Consider the following 16,226-nt stretch of genomic DNA (forward strand, 5'->3'; position numbering starts at 1 on the left):
GTCCCTCGAATATTCAATCCATAGAGTCGTCGCTCTTCGCACACCTGCGTGCTCGACGAAGTCCCCGGACCCGCACCGCGCAGAGACGGTTTCGAAATCGTCGCTCACGTTCGATTTTGTGCTGCGTCCTGCCGGGCGCCGCTGTCGAGCCGTATACCAACGGGTACCCGGCTGTGGGGGGCCGGCGGTCTGGCTTACATTTGACCGCCTGATGAGATGGCGGCAGCCTCCAGATAGATAGCTCGGCGGCGATCGCAGCGCTCCCGGCGCGTACATGCCTGAGCCCGCGATTCCGAGGATTCCAGAGTTGCGCGAGATATTCTCCGGAGAATCATGGGATCGTCATTGGCCTGAAGAGAGCAGTCTGTGGTTTCCTGTTCAATCATTATGTTCGTGAACCGAAGAAGAAATAAGACTCTGAACTGAGGACACACTGGTCCTCTCGAATACAACATGAAGAAAATCAGGAATGCCTCGTGAGCCTCAGGAATTCCGAAACCGAAAGCTACGCCACGCGAAAAATTTGAAAGGAAAATCCCGGAATGAGAAGCCGTCGAGTAAGAGGTCCGGTGACAAATCAAAGATCCTGCGTGGCATCCATCGCTGCTTCACGCTGCCAAGACCTCGTCGGTACCTGAACGTGGTCGACGGTCTGCGATTGCCCTCCCCTCGTTAGATACTTGGTCGAAATCATGCGCTGGGAATTTCGTGACTGTCAGTCGGCTCGTTCCGCTCTCAATCAGTACGCAGGTTGGAATCTCTCATCCACTTCATTAAGAGAATAATTTTCATCGGAACATGTTCTCTCAACCTCTCGCGACGCTAGCTCTTAGCTCCGAGACAAGAGCCGCGGAAGCCATGTGAGGACCCCGAGAAGATCTGGAATGAGGGTCGTTTGTCAACTCTGCTCGCAAGAGGAAAGAAGTTGTGATGTGATCGTTTCTGCGGAGAACCTACAGCACACCAACAGCGACAAGCCTACCAGAAGTCAACCAGGGAGCAGAGCTAACTGAGGCAAGGCCCTCGTCCGGAGCTATTTGTAAGAACGATTCGGTTGCCTATTTTCCCTTTGGTCTCATTATAGCGCGAGTGGCATCGGCAATGAAAAGTATAGAGCGGTACGCCGACGGGTTGGGTGCGCTGACGGGATCCACGGTCGCTCCGCTGATTTGGCCGGCAAGAGGGCCATCCGCCATCTTGCCTGGCGGTCAAATGACGCAGGTTGTTGTTGTTCTTGCAGGAGCAGCAGAGCACACGCCACAAGCCCTACGTGTTTACATTGATGAACGCATTTTTAGCGGGGAGAATTCTGAGTTCAGCGGGGCTGGCGACTTGGTGACTTTACCTGTTTTTGCGAGTTATTCTGGGGTGACGGCGGAATCGATCTAAGAGAAGATTCTTGGACCGAGTAGTGGACTGTATGATGCGGACCCGTACTCAACGCGATATGGATACCTCATCACAAGATAGCGAGATGAAGTGGATAGGTGTGCACTCTTGGGCAAAACAAAGCTTCGTACAGAATACGACCGAAACTTGAGCGAATAAGATCGGAGAGCTCAAGAGAACTCATTCAAAACTGCATGTACACTCGGAATTTTTATTTTATTCATTTATTTTATTTATTAACGGGGCTCTACTGTAGAAAATTTAAACTAAGCCGCCATTGGAATCCGTATAAGTCGCCAAGACGGGCCTACTCGCCGATTCGTCGAGTCGCACGCACCGCTGGACTCAGAATTCTTTCCGCTAAAAATGCGTTCATCAATGTAAACAAGTAGGGCTTGTGGCGTGGACCCGAGCAGCATCTCCCAGTTGTTCTCTCTCTTCCGTCAGAGGAGAATAACCGTGCGGCTTGGGAGCGTTTTTGTCAGCAAAATAGCTTCTAGTAGCCTCAGCTATGCTGGCGAGTGCGGTGACGCTCGAATAGAGAGTGAGAACAGACGAAGACCTCGATCTTGCAGTGAAACCAGAAGAAAACCGGGGAAATGGCGACCATGTCGAGGAACATGAACATCTCTCAGCAGAAGTTCGCCGAGAAGCTCACCATTCTCAATGACAGGGGAGTCGGAATGTTGACTCGGATCTACAACATAAAAAAGGTAGAAATCTTCCTGGGAATGCGGCACAATAGATCGTGCACGTTGTTGGGAGCGCTCCGCAGCGGAATCTGACTAATCAATGCCACAGTTCCGTCGGCTACTGCTGTCAAACCACGGTTGAGAGTTAGCTCTCGACATCGCACGCATAGCTTTGAGAACAGAAAACTCCCCCCTGACCAGAGAAGCTATACATCGAAGATGATCGAGTCCCTCGACCGAGATTCATCGCAGTGCCCACTAATGAGATCTGCGACTTCTTCCAGGCGTGCGGAGATGCCAAGTCGAAGCCTTCCTTCCTCTCGGACAAAAGCCTCGAATCGTCAATCAAACACATTGTGAGACGATTCCCGAACGTAGACATAAAAGGATCGTCCGCCCAGCTCACACCGGTATTCCAAATCAAACAAGAGATTGTCAAGAGTCTCTCTCTATATTACTACACATTCGTGGACCTCCTCGACTTCAAGGTGAGTCGGAAGCGCATCATCGAGTCCTCGTTTATGAGTTGGGGACGGGTCTCAGCTTCTGAAAGTTTCCCGTCTTTTTAGTCAATCGGTCGGATTCGCTTCGTGATAGCGGCCGGCGAGCCCGGTAATGATTTCTATCGTACTGATTAATGACGACCTTCCGGCGCAGCATTCGAGTGACTCAGAGGGTCGATCGACGCCGCGTTCCGGACGAGTGTGAAAAATGTCCTTTGAATCCGTCGTAGTGTTCGGCTCAGAATCTAGACCCATTCTTCAGGCGAACTTCCATTAAACCCCTCCCCCTTTCCAGGACCACGTGAATGATCTACTTACGCATCTGGATGTGTTCCTTATGACACCGAATCTTTCGCTTAATTTCGACCTCACGAAAGCTTACTTGGATCTCATCACGACCTACGTGAGCCTCCTGATCCTCCTGTCGCGGGTTGAGGATCGGAAGGCTGTTCTCGGTCTCTTCAACGCCGCGTACGAGATCATCCACGGCCAGTGGTACGCTCCCTAGCGGATTCCCCCCACACATTCGTATATTCAGTCAAAATAATCTGAGTCCCTCTCTAAGCCTCTGGCGTTCCCTTTCCCCTACAGTGATCAGAGTTTCCCGAGACTCGGACAGATGATCGTCGACTACGACCCACCGCTGAAAAAGCTGGCCGATGAATTCGTCCCCCATTCGAAGATGCTTTATACCGCTCTCTCGTCGCTCGTTCACGTTTTTCCGCGACGGAACCTATCGGCCGACGATTGGCGAAAAAACTATCTGCTTAGCCTCATCGCCCAACCCAACAGTATGCTGACGCCGTCTCAGACTGAAACCATAGCCTGCGAGTACCTGTCGCTGGAAACTATGGAACGCTGGATAATTTTTGGATTTCTACTCATACATCCATTTGTGAATCAACAACAAGGTCCGGCGAACAAACTATTCCTAGCGGCGCTCAACAACGGTTGGGTGGTCACACTTTTTAGAGACGAAGTCTTGCACGTTCACGCTTACGTGCAGCAGTTCTTCGAAGGTATCAAAGGCCTCAACAAAAAAGTTTCCGAAGTCAAAGAGAGCTACAACCATGCTGTGCAGCAGGCGTAAGTTTAGAGGGGAATGATGAGTATCGGGAGAGAGACATGAGGAGACAGACGAATTTCTCCATCTGCAATTTCAAAATGGATTCATCCCGCAGGCCGTTTATTCACCGCGAACGTCGGAAATTCCTGCGCTCCGCGCTTAAAGAGTTAGGTCTATTGCTGACTGAGCAGCCAGGCCTCTTGGGACCCAAAGCTCTCATCGTTTTCATGGCTTTGTCCATGGCCCGGGATGAGGTGAATATAATGGAAGGGAAGTCGAATTAATGCCACGGGAGTTTTTGGTTCCTCAACAAAATTATGCAATCGTATATTCTCAGGTCACCTGGTTGCTCCGACACATGGACAACCCGCCCCACAAACAAGCCAATAAGCAGAAGAATAATCCAAACGACGACCTTCTCGACCGACAATTACCTGAGTTGTTGTTCCACATAGAAGAATTAAGAGGTGTGTGGTCGTACTTACACCGAATCTGATCTCAGTCACACTGTCTAAATGAGCGAAAATACAAGACTACCATATCGTTCTCCCCACAGCTCTCGTTCGGAAATACAACCAGATTTTCCAGCTGTACTTCATCCAATACCTTTCTGGCTTCGATGCCACTGCTTTGAATCTGATTCTATCCAACATGCAGAGTCTTCCCGAGGAAGATTCCCTCATTTTATCCTCAATCTGCCAAACGATATCCACAATGACTGTCAAACAGGTGAGTCGACGAGAGTAACGGCTCGGAGCAAGATGCTGTAGTCCATTCCATCAAACCGAAGCGTTGAATGAATTCAAAGCTGAATCCCGAATGATTTCCTTTGCCCAGGTTGAAGAGAAATGCATTTTCGACCTCCGCGGTCTCCGTCTCGACTGGTTCAGACTCCAAACGAACGCGGCGTCGTCAAAGTATCCCCTGAATCTGGACGGCAGGTCCGATCTAGCCATTTTGATGAATACAATTGTTTTCCATACGAAAATGGTCGACTATCTCGATAAAGTTCTTCAAGAGACCTCTGACCTCTCGGTGTTTTGGTGAGTACCCCGTAATGGGAGTTTACAGTTTTCCCTTTCGCCTGATCTAAGTCGCGTCCAATCAATCGGATCGGTCCCATGGTGAGAAAGTAACGGGTCGAACTCGATTTCAGCTTCTTCAACCGTGCGTTCGAAGAGCAATTCCATCAATGTTTGGAATTCCCAGCCCAGACGCGTTACGTAGTCGCGTTCCCTCTGATCTGTTCTCATTTCATCTGTTGTACACATGAGCTTTGCCCTGAGGAGCGCTACCACATCGGAGATCGCTCGGTAACGATGGCCAATGCGTTCCTCGACGAGATGGCGAAGGAGGCCAAAAATATTATCACGACCATTTGCGACGAGCAATGTTCTCTATCGGACAAATTGCTGCCCAAACACGCAGCATGTCGCATCGCTCAGATGGTGCAACGTCGCAAAAGGGACAAGAAAAGCAATAAGAATGGCCCGCCTATACCTGAACCGGAGGAACCCGGTATCGAAAGCTACCGGAGAACGAGACTCGAGCTCTCTACGTGAGTCTAAACCGTCGATCATGGCCTGATACTCCTAGCACTCGATGCTCTACCTGGCACTTTGTGATGCTCTCTGTTAAAGCTCTGCTCATTAATTTCTCGCCCCACAGGATGGACAAGCTTCACATGGCGTTGACGGAAGTGTGTTATGCCATAAATTATTGTCCCACAATGACAATCTGGGAGCACACTTTCGCACCGCGCGAGTACCTAGCGAACCACTTGGAGACCCGTTTCGCGAAGGCGCTAGTGGGCATGGTGATGTTCGATTCCGAGTCTGGCGACATTGCCAAGCCTACAGAGCTCCTAAGCTCCGTCCGGGCCTACATGAGTGTACTGCAGGGCATTGAGAATGTCGGTGAGTTGGGGTGGCGAGGCATTCGGATTAGTCGCCACGGAAGGAGGGAGGGGGCTAGCTATGACCTCGCAGAAGTTTATTCTTAGCTTTTCACCTCGGGGAACGTCATTGACTTCAATGCCATTAGAGTAATGGCGATGAGGCCCTATTCTCCTGTTTATGCTGATGGGGTCTGTTCCGTATCGTTGCAGTGTCCATCGATATAACTCGAGTGTTCAATCACGTGTTGCTCCAGCAAACGCAAACTCAGGACAGGAATGGAGACAAAACCATCACTTCCCTATACACGACGTGGTATCTCGAAGTTCTGCTGCGAAGAGCCACGGCTGGTCACATTGTGTTTTCGCCGTTCCAAAGATCATTCGTTACTATTTCCCAAGACCCCCAAATTCCCTACACAGCTGAAGAGTACTCCGATGTCAACGGTAAGCTGGACGACCTTCGGAAGCTCATTGCGGATCTAGGACACCACCGTGGCGTATCTGACGATGAGAAAAGCCTCTATCCCGACGAAGACTGCACTGACACGAGCCTAACTTGCAGAGCTGCGCGCGCTGGCCGAACTACTTGGACCTTATGGAATCAAGCATTTGAATGAAAGCCTTATGTGGCATGTGGCATCTCAGGTTTCAGAGCTGAAGAAGATCGTGGCGCAAAACCGAGACGTACTGACAGAGCTTCGGTCGAGCTACGACAAACCGGAGAAGATGAAGGAACTCTCCAAAAACCTTCAGATGACAGACAGTGTCCTCCAAAGAATGACCATCATCGGCGTGATTCTCTGCTTCAGAGAACTCACGCAACAAGCTCTCCACGATGTACTCGAAGACCGAATCCCCTTCCTCCTCAGCTCTATAGAGGATTTCTATCAGCAGGTGCAGAATGCCCCGAATATTGCTGCGCTCAACGTCTCGGAAATGGCCGTCTCGGCTGGTCTCAAGTGTCGCGTTGATCCTGCACTGGTGCAAGCTCTGCGGCAGTACGGGAAAAATGGTGAGTACAAGCTGCGCATCGCGTCTCCGTTCAGAAGTCGACGTCGCGACAGTGGAAAGCTCCGGGGGAATTATGGGTCGCTGATATTATATTTACCTTTTCCAGAGTCCCCAGACGAAGAGTACCAAATGGCCTGTTTACTCATGGTGTTTCTAGCGGTAGCTCTACCGCGTCTCGCCCGCAGCGAGGCGTCTTTGTACAGACCATCACTAGAATCCCATCAGAACAATATACACTGCCTGGCTCAAGCTATCAACGGTCTGGCTGGTGCACTGTTCACCCTCAGTGGACAAAACGATATCGAGGATCGTCTCAAAGAATTCCTCGCGGTAAGTCCATAGCGATATGGATTGTGGAATTTATATTCTACGATTATTTCTGTTAATCCTTCTAATGTTGCTCGGAGAATTTTCTTGCCTGTCTTCTACGCGACATTGAAATCAGACATGGCCTTCAAGGGAAATCTGTCTTGCAGCTTGCTTCGTCTTCGATGCTGCGACTCGGCCAAGAAGCTGATAAGGAAGCTATCCGCAATCGCGAGTCCGTCTACATCCTCCTAGATTTGATTGTACAAGACTCGCCATTTCTTACGATGGATCTTCTAGAGTCGTGTTTCCCGTACGCCCTTCTACGCAATGCCTATCACGCCGTTTACAAGCCTGATCACGGACTGGCCCATATGTCCGTGTGAAGAGCTGGCTGGGATCGAACGAACCCTCAGAGCATAGAGTGCTGTGGAGCAAACGAGACTCTTATCCGAGGATTTTGCCAGACTTTCTCTCACTCTGGGGGAACATCGACAGATCGTCGATCACCTGGGGAATCTTCCCTGCCTTCGGGGAGGCTTCTACCGATTTCGATCATAGATCTCCAAAGCAGCGAATACACGTTAAGGGACGGAATGACGGACGATAAAGCTTATTTTATTCATTTTGATACAATAATCTTCGAATATTCGCGTGTACTCGTTTCGGGAGCTCAAATTTCGAAATTGTCTCGACAGTATTCTCGAACCATAAATTGTAGTCATGGAAGCATTTTAAGCGAGTCAAATTTTGTAAATAAATTATCTATCTATTGAGTTGTAGCTACAAAGGAATGTTTTGCTCCTTCCTTTCTTAATAGCGGAATCAGAGCTACGACCACCGACGACCTAGCAACGCTGAGAGTCGCGACGATCTACCGTGGCGGATCCGGCAGAGACTAGCAATTATTGCCACGGCTATTCGTCGCCTCGGGGGGAATGAGGCATACATAACTGAGAAGAATGAATTGGTCAGTTGAACCACAGATTCAAGAACGTCTCGTGTCGTGTCTGGGCACAATTTATTTACATTATTTACACGTCTTACATACATTATTTTACGAGCCCCATCTACCATCCCAGGCGACGAGTACCGAGAGGAACACGGTCCGGAGCCTCTTAGGTCGCGACGACGGAGGGACTCAGGTCGTCTCTTCAGGAGCCGCCGAGTCTTCTCTCTCCTGAGCGATTGCAGCTTCCTCCCTCTGTTCCTTTGCTTTCGCTCTCATCTTGGCGAAAACCATTTGCTCGAAATCAAGATCGTCCTGGACGGTCGGCTGACTTGCTTTTGACGGGAATTGGAAAGATGGCTTGTAGTTGCCCGTTCTGTCACTGGTTACACTCGACGTTCCAGGTCGCTCGGCAACGGACTGATCCGATCGCTTGTACCAACTCAATGTGAGGGGATTTTCCGGAAGACCACTCTCCTTCTCGACAGCCGCTTCAGCGGCTTTGATGTTTTCGAATATAACCTGGGCGGTCGGTTTCTTGTCGGAAACCACTAATGCCATAATGCGGCCATACTTGCCAAGGATCCGTTCCAAGTCTTCCCGCTTATAGGTTCCCAGTTGACGTTTCCATCGGATTTTAATCGAGTTCGATGCTTGGCTGGTCTCTTGATGGTTCTCCTGGCGAACCTGAGATATTGTCCTCGCGAGTCGCTCTCTGAGGAGTCGGGACTCCTCCTCGACGATCCTCGAACCCTCTTTCCTGAGTCTTTCTATTTCTTGTTGAAGCTGTCTCTCTCGATTGACCACCTGTCTCTCCTCGGCTGCCCGGCGTTCTCGAGCCTCCAGATCATCTATGAGCTTGCGCCGCTTGATATCGAGTTCTCGGTGTCTGATAGCGGCACTTTCCTTTGCTTTCAGCAACTTATCGTAGACTCCCCGAGTTACGGCGTCCGTCAAGACTCCCAGCGCCTGTCGATGCAAAGAATAGTTTATAGCTGGTCTAGAGAAAACTCGAATGGTGTCAATCGCATGACCGCGTTAGCATCGCTGATGGATGCAAATCAGGTAGGTGAAGCCATGTCGGAATCGAACTTACGTCAGTCAAGTTATGAAATAGCTCTGCGGCTTTCGGGTCATCGGGATTTTTGTCAGGATGGCACTTCAGCGCTTTCTTCCGGTAGGCTGACTTTATCTCTTTCTCTGAAGCCTCGCTCGTCAAATCGAAGAGACCATAGAGGTCTGTTTTCATCAGTGCATCGATCTTCTTCTTGTCCGCTGCCATCCTGAGACCTTCTTAGATCCGGAAGAAATATATGATCAAAGAGAGACGATCGACTTCTCGTTTCGAAATTCGAATGTTTCGTTCTATTCTCGACCTCGGTGCGTGGCGGGCAATTCGAACGAGCGGTTAGCGCACCGCTTCGGCTTTGCGCGAATCGTTTTCCCAATCGTCAAATCGTCTTTCCCACTGATACGACTAGATTCCGATCTAGTTAGGGCAACGAGTAAACACTCGCGGTTGGTCTTTAGCTCTAGGTGTCAACACTGGTCCATGCGTTGACCACACCCGCATAGACTTCAATGAGTAGATCAGGAAACACACGGGGAGCGTTAACGGCAAGCGTCAGTAGTCTCCTGTCTTTTATTGAGCGCATGTACAGTGCTTATATACGGATCTCATCCGGTAGTGAGGGCTAGCCCCGAGAGGAGCGCCCGACGAGGAACCCCAATTTAGCGGGACTGTTTGAGAGAGGGGGGGTCCGACTCAGCGTTCGGGCTAATGGGTATTCGGACTGATGGGTGCACACCTTCTAGAGTACCTAGCGGCAAGGCGACCCCCCTATCTACATATTACGGATGCGAGGTCCGTCGAGCGTCGAGTGAGCTCGATTACTCGACCTCGATTACTCTACACTCAGAGCGTCTCTATCTAGATACACGAGTTCCAACATCCACCATGGGCTTATGGATTATGAAAGATGATGAAGCCCATACACTGCTCCAATCAGAGAAGATATCATTCGCAGTACTAATACGAGCGGGGGAATTTTCGAGGAGGATCTTTCACCGAGGCAGTGCAAGAAATCGATCGAAATACTCAGACAGGCTGGCAAGTAGTCCGTTATCGTCTCGTAGTCAAATTAAGCGAATCGGTTCCATAGTGAGAAAGTAACGGGTCGAACTCGATTTCAGCTTCTTCAACCATGCGTTCGAAGAGCAATTCCATCAATGTTTGGAATTCCCAGCCCAGACGCGTTATGTAGTCGCGTTCCCTCTGATCTGTTCTCATTTCATCTGTTGTACACATGAGCTTTGCCCTGAGGAGCGCTACCACATCGGAGATCGCTCGGTAAGGATGGCCGATGCGTTCCTCGACTAGATGGCGAAGGAGGTTAAAAATATTATCACGATCATTTGCGACGAGCATGTTCTCTATAGGACAAATGGCTGCCCAAACAAGCAGCATGTCGCATCGCTCAGATGGTGCAACGTCGCAGAAGGGACATGAAAAGCAATAAGAATGGCCCGCCTATACCTGAACCGGAGGAAGCCGGTATTGAAAGCTACCGGAGAACGAGACTCGAGCTCTCTACGTGAGTCTCGACCCACATCATGGCCTGATACTCCTAGCACTCGATGCGTAGTCGCGACCTGGCCCTTTGTGATGCTCTCTGCTAAAGCTCTGCTCGTTAATTTCTCGCCCCTCGGGATGGACAAGCTTCACATGGCGTTGACGGAAGTGTGTTATGCCATAAATTATTCTTTTGGTCCTAAGTTTTCGACTGCGCCGTGAAAGAAGCCGACGGGCCAAACAAACGACTTTATTAGTATTTACATTATTTATTATTATTTATAGACAAAGCAGCCGCGCGCTCGGATGTCTGCGCGTCACTTGGCGGGATGTTCGAGATCCCCTGACAGATACGATCTTTTGTACCAACTTAATGTGAGCGGATTTCCTGGAAGGCCGCTCTCCTTCTCGACAGCCGCTTCAGCGGCTTTGATATCTTCGAATATCACCTGGGCGGTCGGTTTCTTGTCGGAAACCACTAATGCCATAATGCGGCCATACTTGCCAAGGATCCGTTCCAAGTCTTCCCGCTTATAGGTTCCCAGTTGACGTTTCCATCGGATTTTAATCGGGTTCGATGCTTGGCTGGTCTCTCGATGGTTCTCCTGGCGAACCTGAGATATTATCCTCGCGAGTCGCTCTCTGAGGAGTCGGGACTCCTCCTCGACGATCCTCGATCCCTCTTCCCTGAGTCTTTCTATTTCTTGTTGAAGCTGTCTCTCTCGATAGACCTCCTGTCTCCCCTCGGCTGCCCGGCGTTCTCGAGCCTCCAGATCATCTATGAGCTTGCGCCGCTTGATATCGAGTTCTCGGTGTCTGATGGCGGCACTTTCCTTCGCTTTCAGCGACTTATCGTAGACTCCCCGAATTACGGCGTCCGTCAAGACTCCCAGTGCCTGTCGATGCAAAGAATAGTTTATAGCTGGTCTAGAGAAAACTCGAATGGTGTCAATCGCCTGACCGCGTTAGCATCGCTGATGGATGCAAATCAGGTAGGTGAAGTCATGTCGGAATCGAACTTACGTCAGTCAAGTTTTGGAATAGCTCTGCGGCTTTCGGGTCATCGGGATTTTTGTCAGGATGGCACTTCAACGCTTTCTTCCGGTAGGCTGACTTTATCTCTTTCTCTGAAGCCTCGCTGGTCAGATCCAAGAGACCATAGAGGTCTGTTTTCATCAGGGCATCGATCTTCTTCTTATCAGCTGCCATCCTGAGACCTTCTTAGATCCGGGAAAAATATATGATCGAAGAGAGACGATCGACTTCTCGTTTCGAAATTCGAATATTTCGTTATATTCCCGACCTCGGTGCTTGGCGGGAAATTCGAAACCACACCGCTTCGGCTTTGCGCAAATCGTCTTCCCAAGTCCCCTGACGCACGCACCCGCTTTTCCACTGATAGAACTAGATTCCGATCTAGTTAGGGCAACGAATAAAGACTCGTGGTTGGTCTTTGGCTCTAGGTGTCAACACTGGTCCATGCGTTGACCACACCCGCATAGACTTCAAAGAGTAGATCAGGAAACACACGGGAAGCGTTTACAGCGCGTCAGTAGTCTTCTGTGTTTTATTGAGCGCATGTAGAGTGCTCATATACGGATCTGATCCGGTAGTGAGGGCTAATCGCGAGAGGAGCACCCGACATGGGTTCTAGAGTACCTAGTGGGTGAGCGACCCCCCTATCTACATATTACGGATGCGGGGTCCGTCGAGTGAGCTCGGGTGTTTGATGAGCGAGAGAGACAGCCATCGGGTGATGCCCGCCGATGGGGTTAGAATCATACGACCTCGATTACTCTACACTCAGAGCGTCTCTATCTAGATACACGAGTTTCAACATCCACCATGGGCTAGGAATATGAAATATGAAAGACGATGAAGCCCATACACTGCTCCTATCAGAGAAGATATCATTTCCAGTACTATTACGAGCGGAGGAATTTTCGAGGAGGATCTTTCACCGGGGCAGTGCAAGAAATCTATCGAAATACTCAGACAAGCTAGCAAGTAGTCCGTTATCGTCTCGTGCAACAGCGGGCTCACGTCCGTCGATCGGGAGTGCGGGGTGATGGTCAAGCATTTGACTCTATTCATGGCGGCAGTCATCCATCCAGAGTAGAAGGTGGAGTCGAACCCGTCTGAGAGGGTGCACCGTTCAACTGCGATTTAACTGCCTTCACGCCTCCGACGAAATGATCTAGATCGCACGCCAACTCTGGCCTAATGATTCTATGTCATACGCTCGGAGGAACTAACGCGAGAACACGGTGCTCCGACGGCTTCTCAAGCTCGACTCCAGTTTGAACATATTCCGGGAATATAAATCCCGAAGATGTCTGCGGTACCCTCCTCGAAAACACACCAGGCGTTCTCTATCAGAGGCAGATAGTTAAAAACATCCATTATTGAAGACTCTCTTGAGGACTCTAATGAAAAGGAAAGATCAATTCTTTGCGCAGGCTCGTTCGTGAGCACGACTCGCGCACGCGACATTCAGAGCAAGTGTCCAGACAGTCTCAGTTCATGAACTGATTTCAGGATAATCCATTATCCGTTTCTCGAAAATTCCTCTCCGTGACTTGCCTGAATGGCAGCCATGCTACGGTGCCTCGAAGCTGCATAGCGCTCCCAGGGTGCTCTTAGAACTTTTTGAGATAGTCCCAGAACCGTAGTTCCTTTTGGTGACCGACGAGCCCACACATCTCCGTTGAGCTTGGAAAAGTTGACAGCTGAACTCTCTGACCGGAATGTGCCCTCCGAGAGATGAACTTGGTAATTTCATCGTACCCGAGGGGAATTCACGGATGGCGGCGGCCTCCGAAAACAGGAGACGATAACTTGGACAATGGAATGGGGACGTCCGCAATTTAAAACATAAATAAATAAATTTATTCACTCCAACGTTTCCTGTTCTATACCTGAATTTCTAGTATTCAATTAAATTAAGAGGAGGGGCTTTAAAACAATCTCGACTGAGACGAGAGCTTCACAATCAACGATGTTTCATACACGCGCCACTCTCACCTCCGGATCTATCTCACGAAGTAACTCTTGATAGACGGCTCGGTCTAAACTCTGCTCCAAGAAACTCAGAAGAAGCCGATCGGACAAATTTTGTGCATATTGTTTTCCCTTCCCGTCCTTGCTGGTTTCGCTTCCCGACATTATTGTCATTCCAACCAAGAGATTCTGAACGATAGCGGAAACGAGTGCAACGGCGAAGACGAGCCAGATAAGAACATACATCTTCTCGAAGAGCACGTTCATAGAGAGGAGACAGAGCACGTCTTGGCGCTGGGTATTGCCAGCGGCGCCGCTAATGACTAAACTACACTGAGCCCGCTTCGGAAAAACTCTATTCCAAGACGGAGACCCCTGAAGCCACAAAGGAAACATTCCGAGGAAGGCGTCGTGGAGGAAAGCCTGCGTGAACGAAATTTGCACAATCACATTGATTAGGTAGAGCAACTGACAGGAAGCGAAGCACAAGAAATAGTTTTGATGGGACTCCCTCCGATCCTCATCGAGATAATACTTGGCCAAGCTCTTCACAGCTTCGGTGCGCTCTTGAGCTGAGGCGAATTCGAGATTCGCGACGCGATCCACCATTTTACGGACTCGGCCACGTTCGGCGAACTTCCAAAGCAATCGCGGAGCCTGACAACGGTGGGGCTGAATTTTCATCTCATTCGCGGTAATTCTGTCCGTACATCAGCATAGCAGAAGACTCGGAGTCAACCAATGGCTCAAGGTCGATCTCACCTGGAAGCAGGCCGCCTGGAGAACCAGAGCGAGGGTCACCCATTGGTAATATCGGAGGAAGAACTGTCCCACGACAGTTCGCGAGTGCGGATTCCCGATATCGAGCCCACCATCTGCATCTTCAACGAGGAACGTAGAGTTCGCGTAGCACCACTCTTCAGCGTACCTGGAAGAAGTGTTCGCTCAGACCAATGAGAGGAGCGCGTCGAGAGCGCGAAAAGACAGACGATGATATTCTTCTGAACGTTCTACTCACTTTTTATCGAAATCGCTACTATCGGGCTTGGAGCAATCGATCCTCGAAAACCAGCTCTGCAATCCAGACAAGATGGCACAAGTCACCAAAACCCCGAACACACCTTTGTATTGGATTGCGCTGATCCTGGAATCATCGGTGTGCCTGACTGCTTTCGAAGGATTGAAGTATTTCACAACGGATTGCAGGGCAGCATGAATGGTAGCCATGCCTGATTCTAAAAACGTTCCCCCGGTTCCCTCCGAGAAAGGTTTACGCTCGAGATCTGGTTAAGCACGGTACGCGGGCTTCTGGAAATGACAGCCGATGACGGTGTCGGTCAACTCGAGCTTCTGTTGAGGGAAACCAACACGCGCGCACGCCACGAGCACATCGACAACGCGGGTGAACGTGGTTTGGAGGCGAACGTGCATCGAAATTCCGCGGCTCTTGCGACTCGTTTGTTTCATAATGCTCCTCGCTAACTCGACCAAACGAGAAATTCCGAGTTCGAGTCACATGCTTCGACTTTAGCTTTGTCGACCTATTCGTCATGCCTCAAACTCAATCAGGATCCCATTAACGCTCGGAATTCTCTCCTCCTAGACCCAGAACCGCTCTCCGTCTCCGTGGTCGTCGTTGACGGAGCCATCCCTCTTTCGGATTCGTGGCTACCGTCCCCGAACGCGCGAAACGGAGCTCCAAGTCAAAGAAATTTCGCTCATTGCTACAGGTGGGGTCCGTCTCGGCAGGTTCACGAAGGAATGGCGCCCAGGGCCCCGGCGAGTGGGCGGAACCGATTGTGATGATGATGACGATATCGCTGTCAGTAGAAAATGTCTTTTTCTCAATTGTGAGCATCCCCAGAGTGGACGATCGGAACAGGGAGAGAGAGTGAGACCTGCGGACAGACATGGACGCAACAAAGACGAACAACGGCTAATTCTCATGAGCGTGGTAGCTTTGTCCCGTGTCGGAGCGGGACCTCCTAGGCTCGCGACCGCTCCCATCCCCCGGACAGGTGTTACAGCGTTGTTCCGTTATTCTTCGGTGGACCCCGGTGAGGTAGGTACTTGTCCCCGGCTGCGTGTCGAAAACGACTTCATCGGTCGTGGACGGTCTCCGTACAAACACCGTCTAGAACTCGATCCGTGCCTCCGGGGTTGTATCCTGCTGCGGAATTAGAGACATATCTCAGTCAGTTCGCATTGCAGTCCACGCGATGCATCTTCGGGACTGTCTGCCTGATTATCTTCAGAATAGGAAGATGAACTATCGCAGGTCGCAGACAAATTTATCAGAAGGTGTTGCCCAATCTCAGTGGAAGGGACTTGGATGGGCAGAGGAAGCGCACAAAAAAATCCGTTCAGTCATCTCGACGCATCATTAGTTGACTGTGAGCTTCCGTCACAGGAGTTTCTTCAGTATAACGACGCTTTACGAGCGACGAACAGACGGATACGAGATACAAACGAACGTCTCGATTGTTGAATACGCTAAACGAAGGAAAGGTAGAGCATGGCACACACGCGCGCGCGAGCAAATGTTGAAAAACGTCAGGCGTGGTCACCGATCTTCATCTCGGGAACCATTGGGAACTGAGGCATTCAGCAGAACACCTATTACGGCTAACCGCGAAATGATTCGCCCCCGCCCTCAAGTTTGTTGCGCAGTCAGAAGCTCAGTAGGTAGTTTCTATTGTCAGAGACCCGAGCAACACCGACATCTGCTCACTGGTAGGCAGACGAAAATTCATTTACGGAACAGACTGATGACCGTGCAGTACGAGGTACAAGCCTCCGCGCGTATCGGCCGCTCGGCTCACGCAGGCGAATGTACGGCGA

At 50.3% G+C, this 16,226-nt stretch overlaps 4 protein-coding genes across 4 annotated transcripts; 1 reads left to right on the plus strand and 3 right to left on the minus strand.

The window, feature by feature from the left end:
* Positions 1-1,988: 1,988 nt before the first annotated feature.
* On the plus strand, positions 1,989-7,650 carry Hem (Nck associated protein 1 Hem). Its single transcript, XM_003739865.2, has 14 exons — positions 1,989-2,102; positions 2,366-2,569; positions 2,880-3,079; positions 3,176-3,670; positions 3,766-3,904; positions 3,988-4,117; positions 4,207-4,379; positions 4,488-4,693; positions 4,807-5,208; positions 5,319-5,566; positions 5,758-5,991; positions 6,110-6,559; positions 6,665-6,888; positions 7,035-7,650. The coding sequence occupies exons 1-14, from the start codon at positions 1,989-1,991 to the stop codon at positions 7,248-7,250; spliced, it is 3,435 nt and encodes a 1,144-aa protein (XP_003739913.2). The 3' UTR covers positions 7,251-7,650.
* Positions 7,651-7,807: 157 nt separating this feature from the next.
* LOC100901479 (dnaJ homolog subfamily C member 17-like) lies at positions 7,808-9,095 on the minus strand. The gene is made up of 2 exons (XM_029110513.1): positions 8,910-9,095; positions 7,808-8,782 (listed from the first exon to the last, which is right to left on the minus strand). Exons 1-2 carry the CDS (start codon positions 9,093-9,095, stop codon positions 8,006-8,008), a joined length of 963 nt encoding a protein of 320 aa, XP_028966346.1. The 3' UTR covers positions 7,808-8,005.
* A 1,607-nt stretch (positions 9,096-10,702) lies between these two features.
* Positions 10,703-11,653, minus strand: LOC100901622 (dnaJ homolog subfamily C member 17). The gene is made up of 2 exons (XM_003739903.1): positions 11,409-11,653; positions 10,703-11,281 (listed from the first exon to the last, which is right to left on the minus strand). The coding sequence occupies exons 1-2, from the start codon at positions 11,592-11,594 to the stop codon at positions 10,703-10,705; spliced, it is 765 nt and encodes a 254-aa protein (XP_003739951.1). The 5' UTR covers positions 11,595-11,653.
* Positions 11,654-13,251: 1,598 nt separating this feature from the next.
* LOC100908442 (innexin inx3) lies at positions 13,252-14,786 on the minus strand. The gene is made up of 3 exons (XM_003739866.2): positions 14,404-14,786; positions 14,148-14,313; positions 13,252-14,042 (listed from the first exon to the last, which is right to left on the minus strand). Exons 1-3 carry the CDS (start codon positions 14,610-14,612, stop codon positions 13,389-13,391), a joined length of 1,029 nt encoding a protein of 342 aa, XP_003739914.1. The 5' UTR covers positions 14,613-14,786; the 3' UTR covers positions 13,252-13,388.
* Positions 14,787-16,226: the final 1,440 nt, after the last annotated feature.

The sequence above is a fragment of the Galendromus occidentalis genome, unplaced genomic scaffold (assembly GCF_000255335.2).
Source record: "Galendromus occidentalis unplaced genomic scaffold, Mocc_1.1 scf7180000076600, whole genome shotgun sequence".
Classification (NCBI taxonomy): Eukaryota; Metazoa; Arthropoda; class Arachnida; order Mesostigmata; family Phytoseiidae; genus Galendromus; species Galendromus occidentalis.

Excerpts from the sequence above, each read along its gene's own strand:
- Hem (XM_003739865.2), top strand. The coding sequence starts at position 1,989 with ATGGCGACCATGTCGAGGAACATGAACATCTCTCAGCAGAAGTTCGCC. Across the intron at positions 2,570-2,879 it reads TGGACCTCCTCGACTTCAAG|GACCACGTGAATGATCTACT; the intron begins GTGAGTCGGAAG and ends CCCCCTTTCCAG. Across the intron at positions 6,560-6,664 it reads GCGGCAGTACGGGAAAAATG|AGTCCCCAGACGAAGAGTAC; the intron begins GTGAGTACAAGC and ends TACCTTTTCCAG.
- LOC100901479 (XM_029110513.1), bottom strand. The coding sequence starts at position 9,095 with ATGGCAGCGGACAAGAAGAAGATCGATGCACTGATGAAAACAGACCTC. Across the intron at positions 8,783-8,909 it reads TATTTCATAACTTGACTGAC|GCGCTGGGAGTCTTGACGGA; the intron begins GTAAGTTCGATT and ends TTGCATCGACAG.
- LOC100901622 (XM_003739903.1), bottom strand. The coding sequence starts at position 11,594 with ATGGCAGCTGATAAGAAGAAGATCGATGCCCTGATGAAAACAGACCTC. Across the intron at positions 11,282-11,408 it reads TATTCCAAAACTTGACTGAC|GCACTGGGAGTCTTGACGGA; the intron begins GTAAGTTCGATT and ends TTGCATCGACAG.
- LOC100908442 (XM_003739866.2), bottom strand. The coding sequence starts at position 14,612 with ATGGCTACCATTCATGCTGCCCTGCAATCCGTTGTGAAATACTTCAAT. Across the intron at positions 14,314-14,403 it reads AGTAGCGATTTCGATAAAAA|GTACGCTGAAGAGTGGTGCT; the intron begins GTGAGTAGAACG and ends CACTTCTTCCAG. Across the intron at positions 14,043-14,147 it reads TCCAGGCGGCCTGCTTCCAG|GCTCCGCGATTGCTTTGGAA; the intron begins GTGAGATCGACC and ends CACCGTTGTCAG.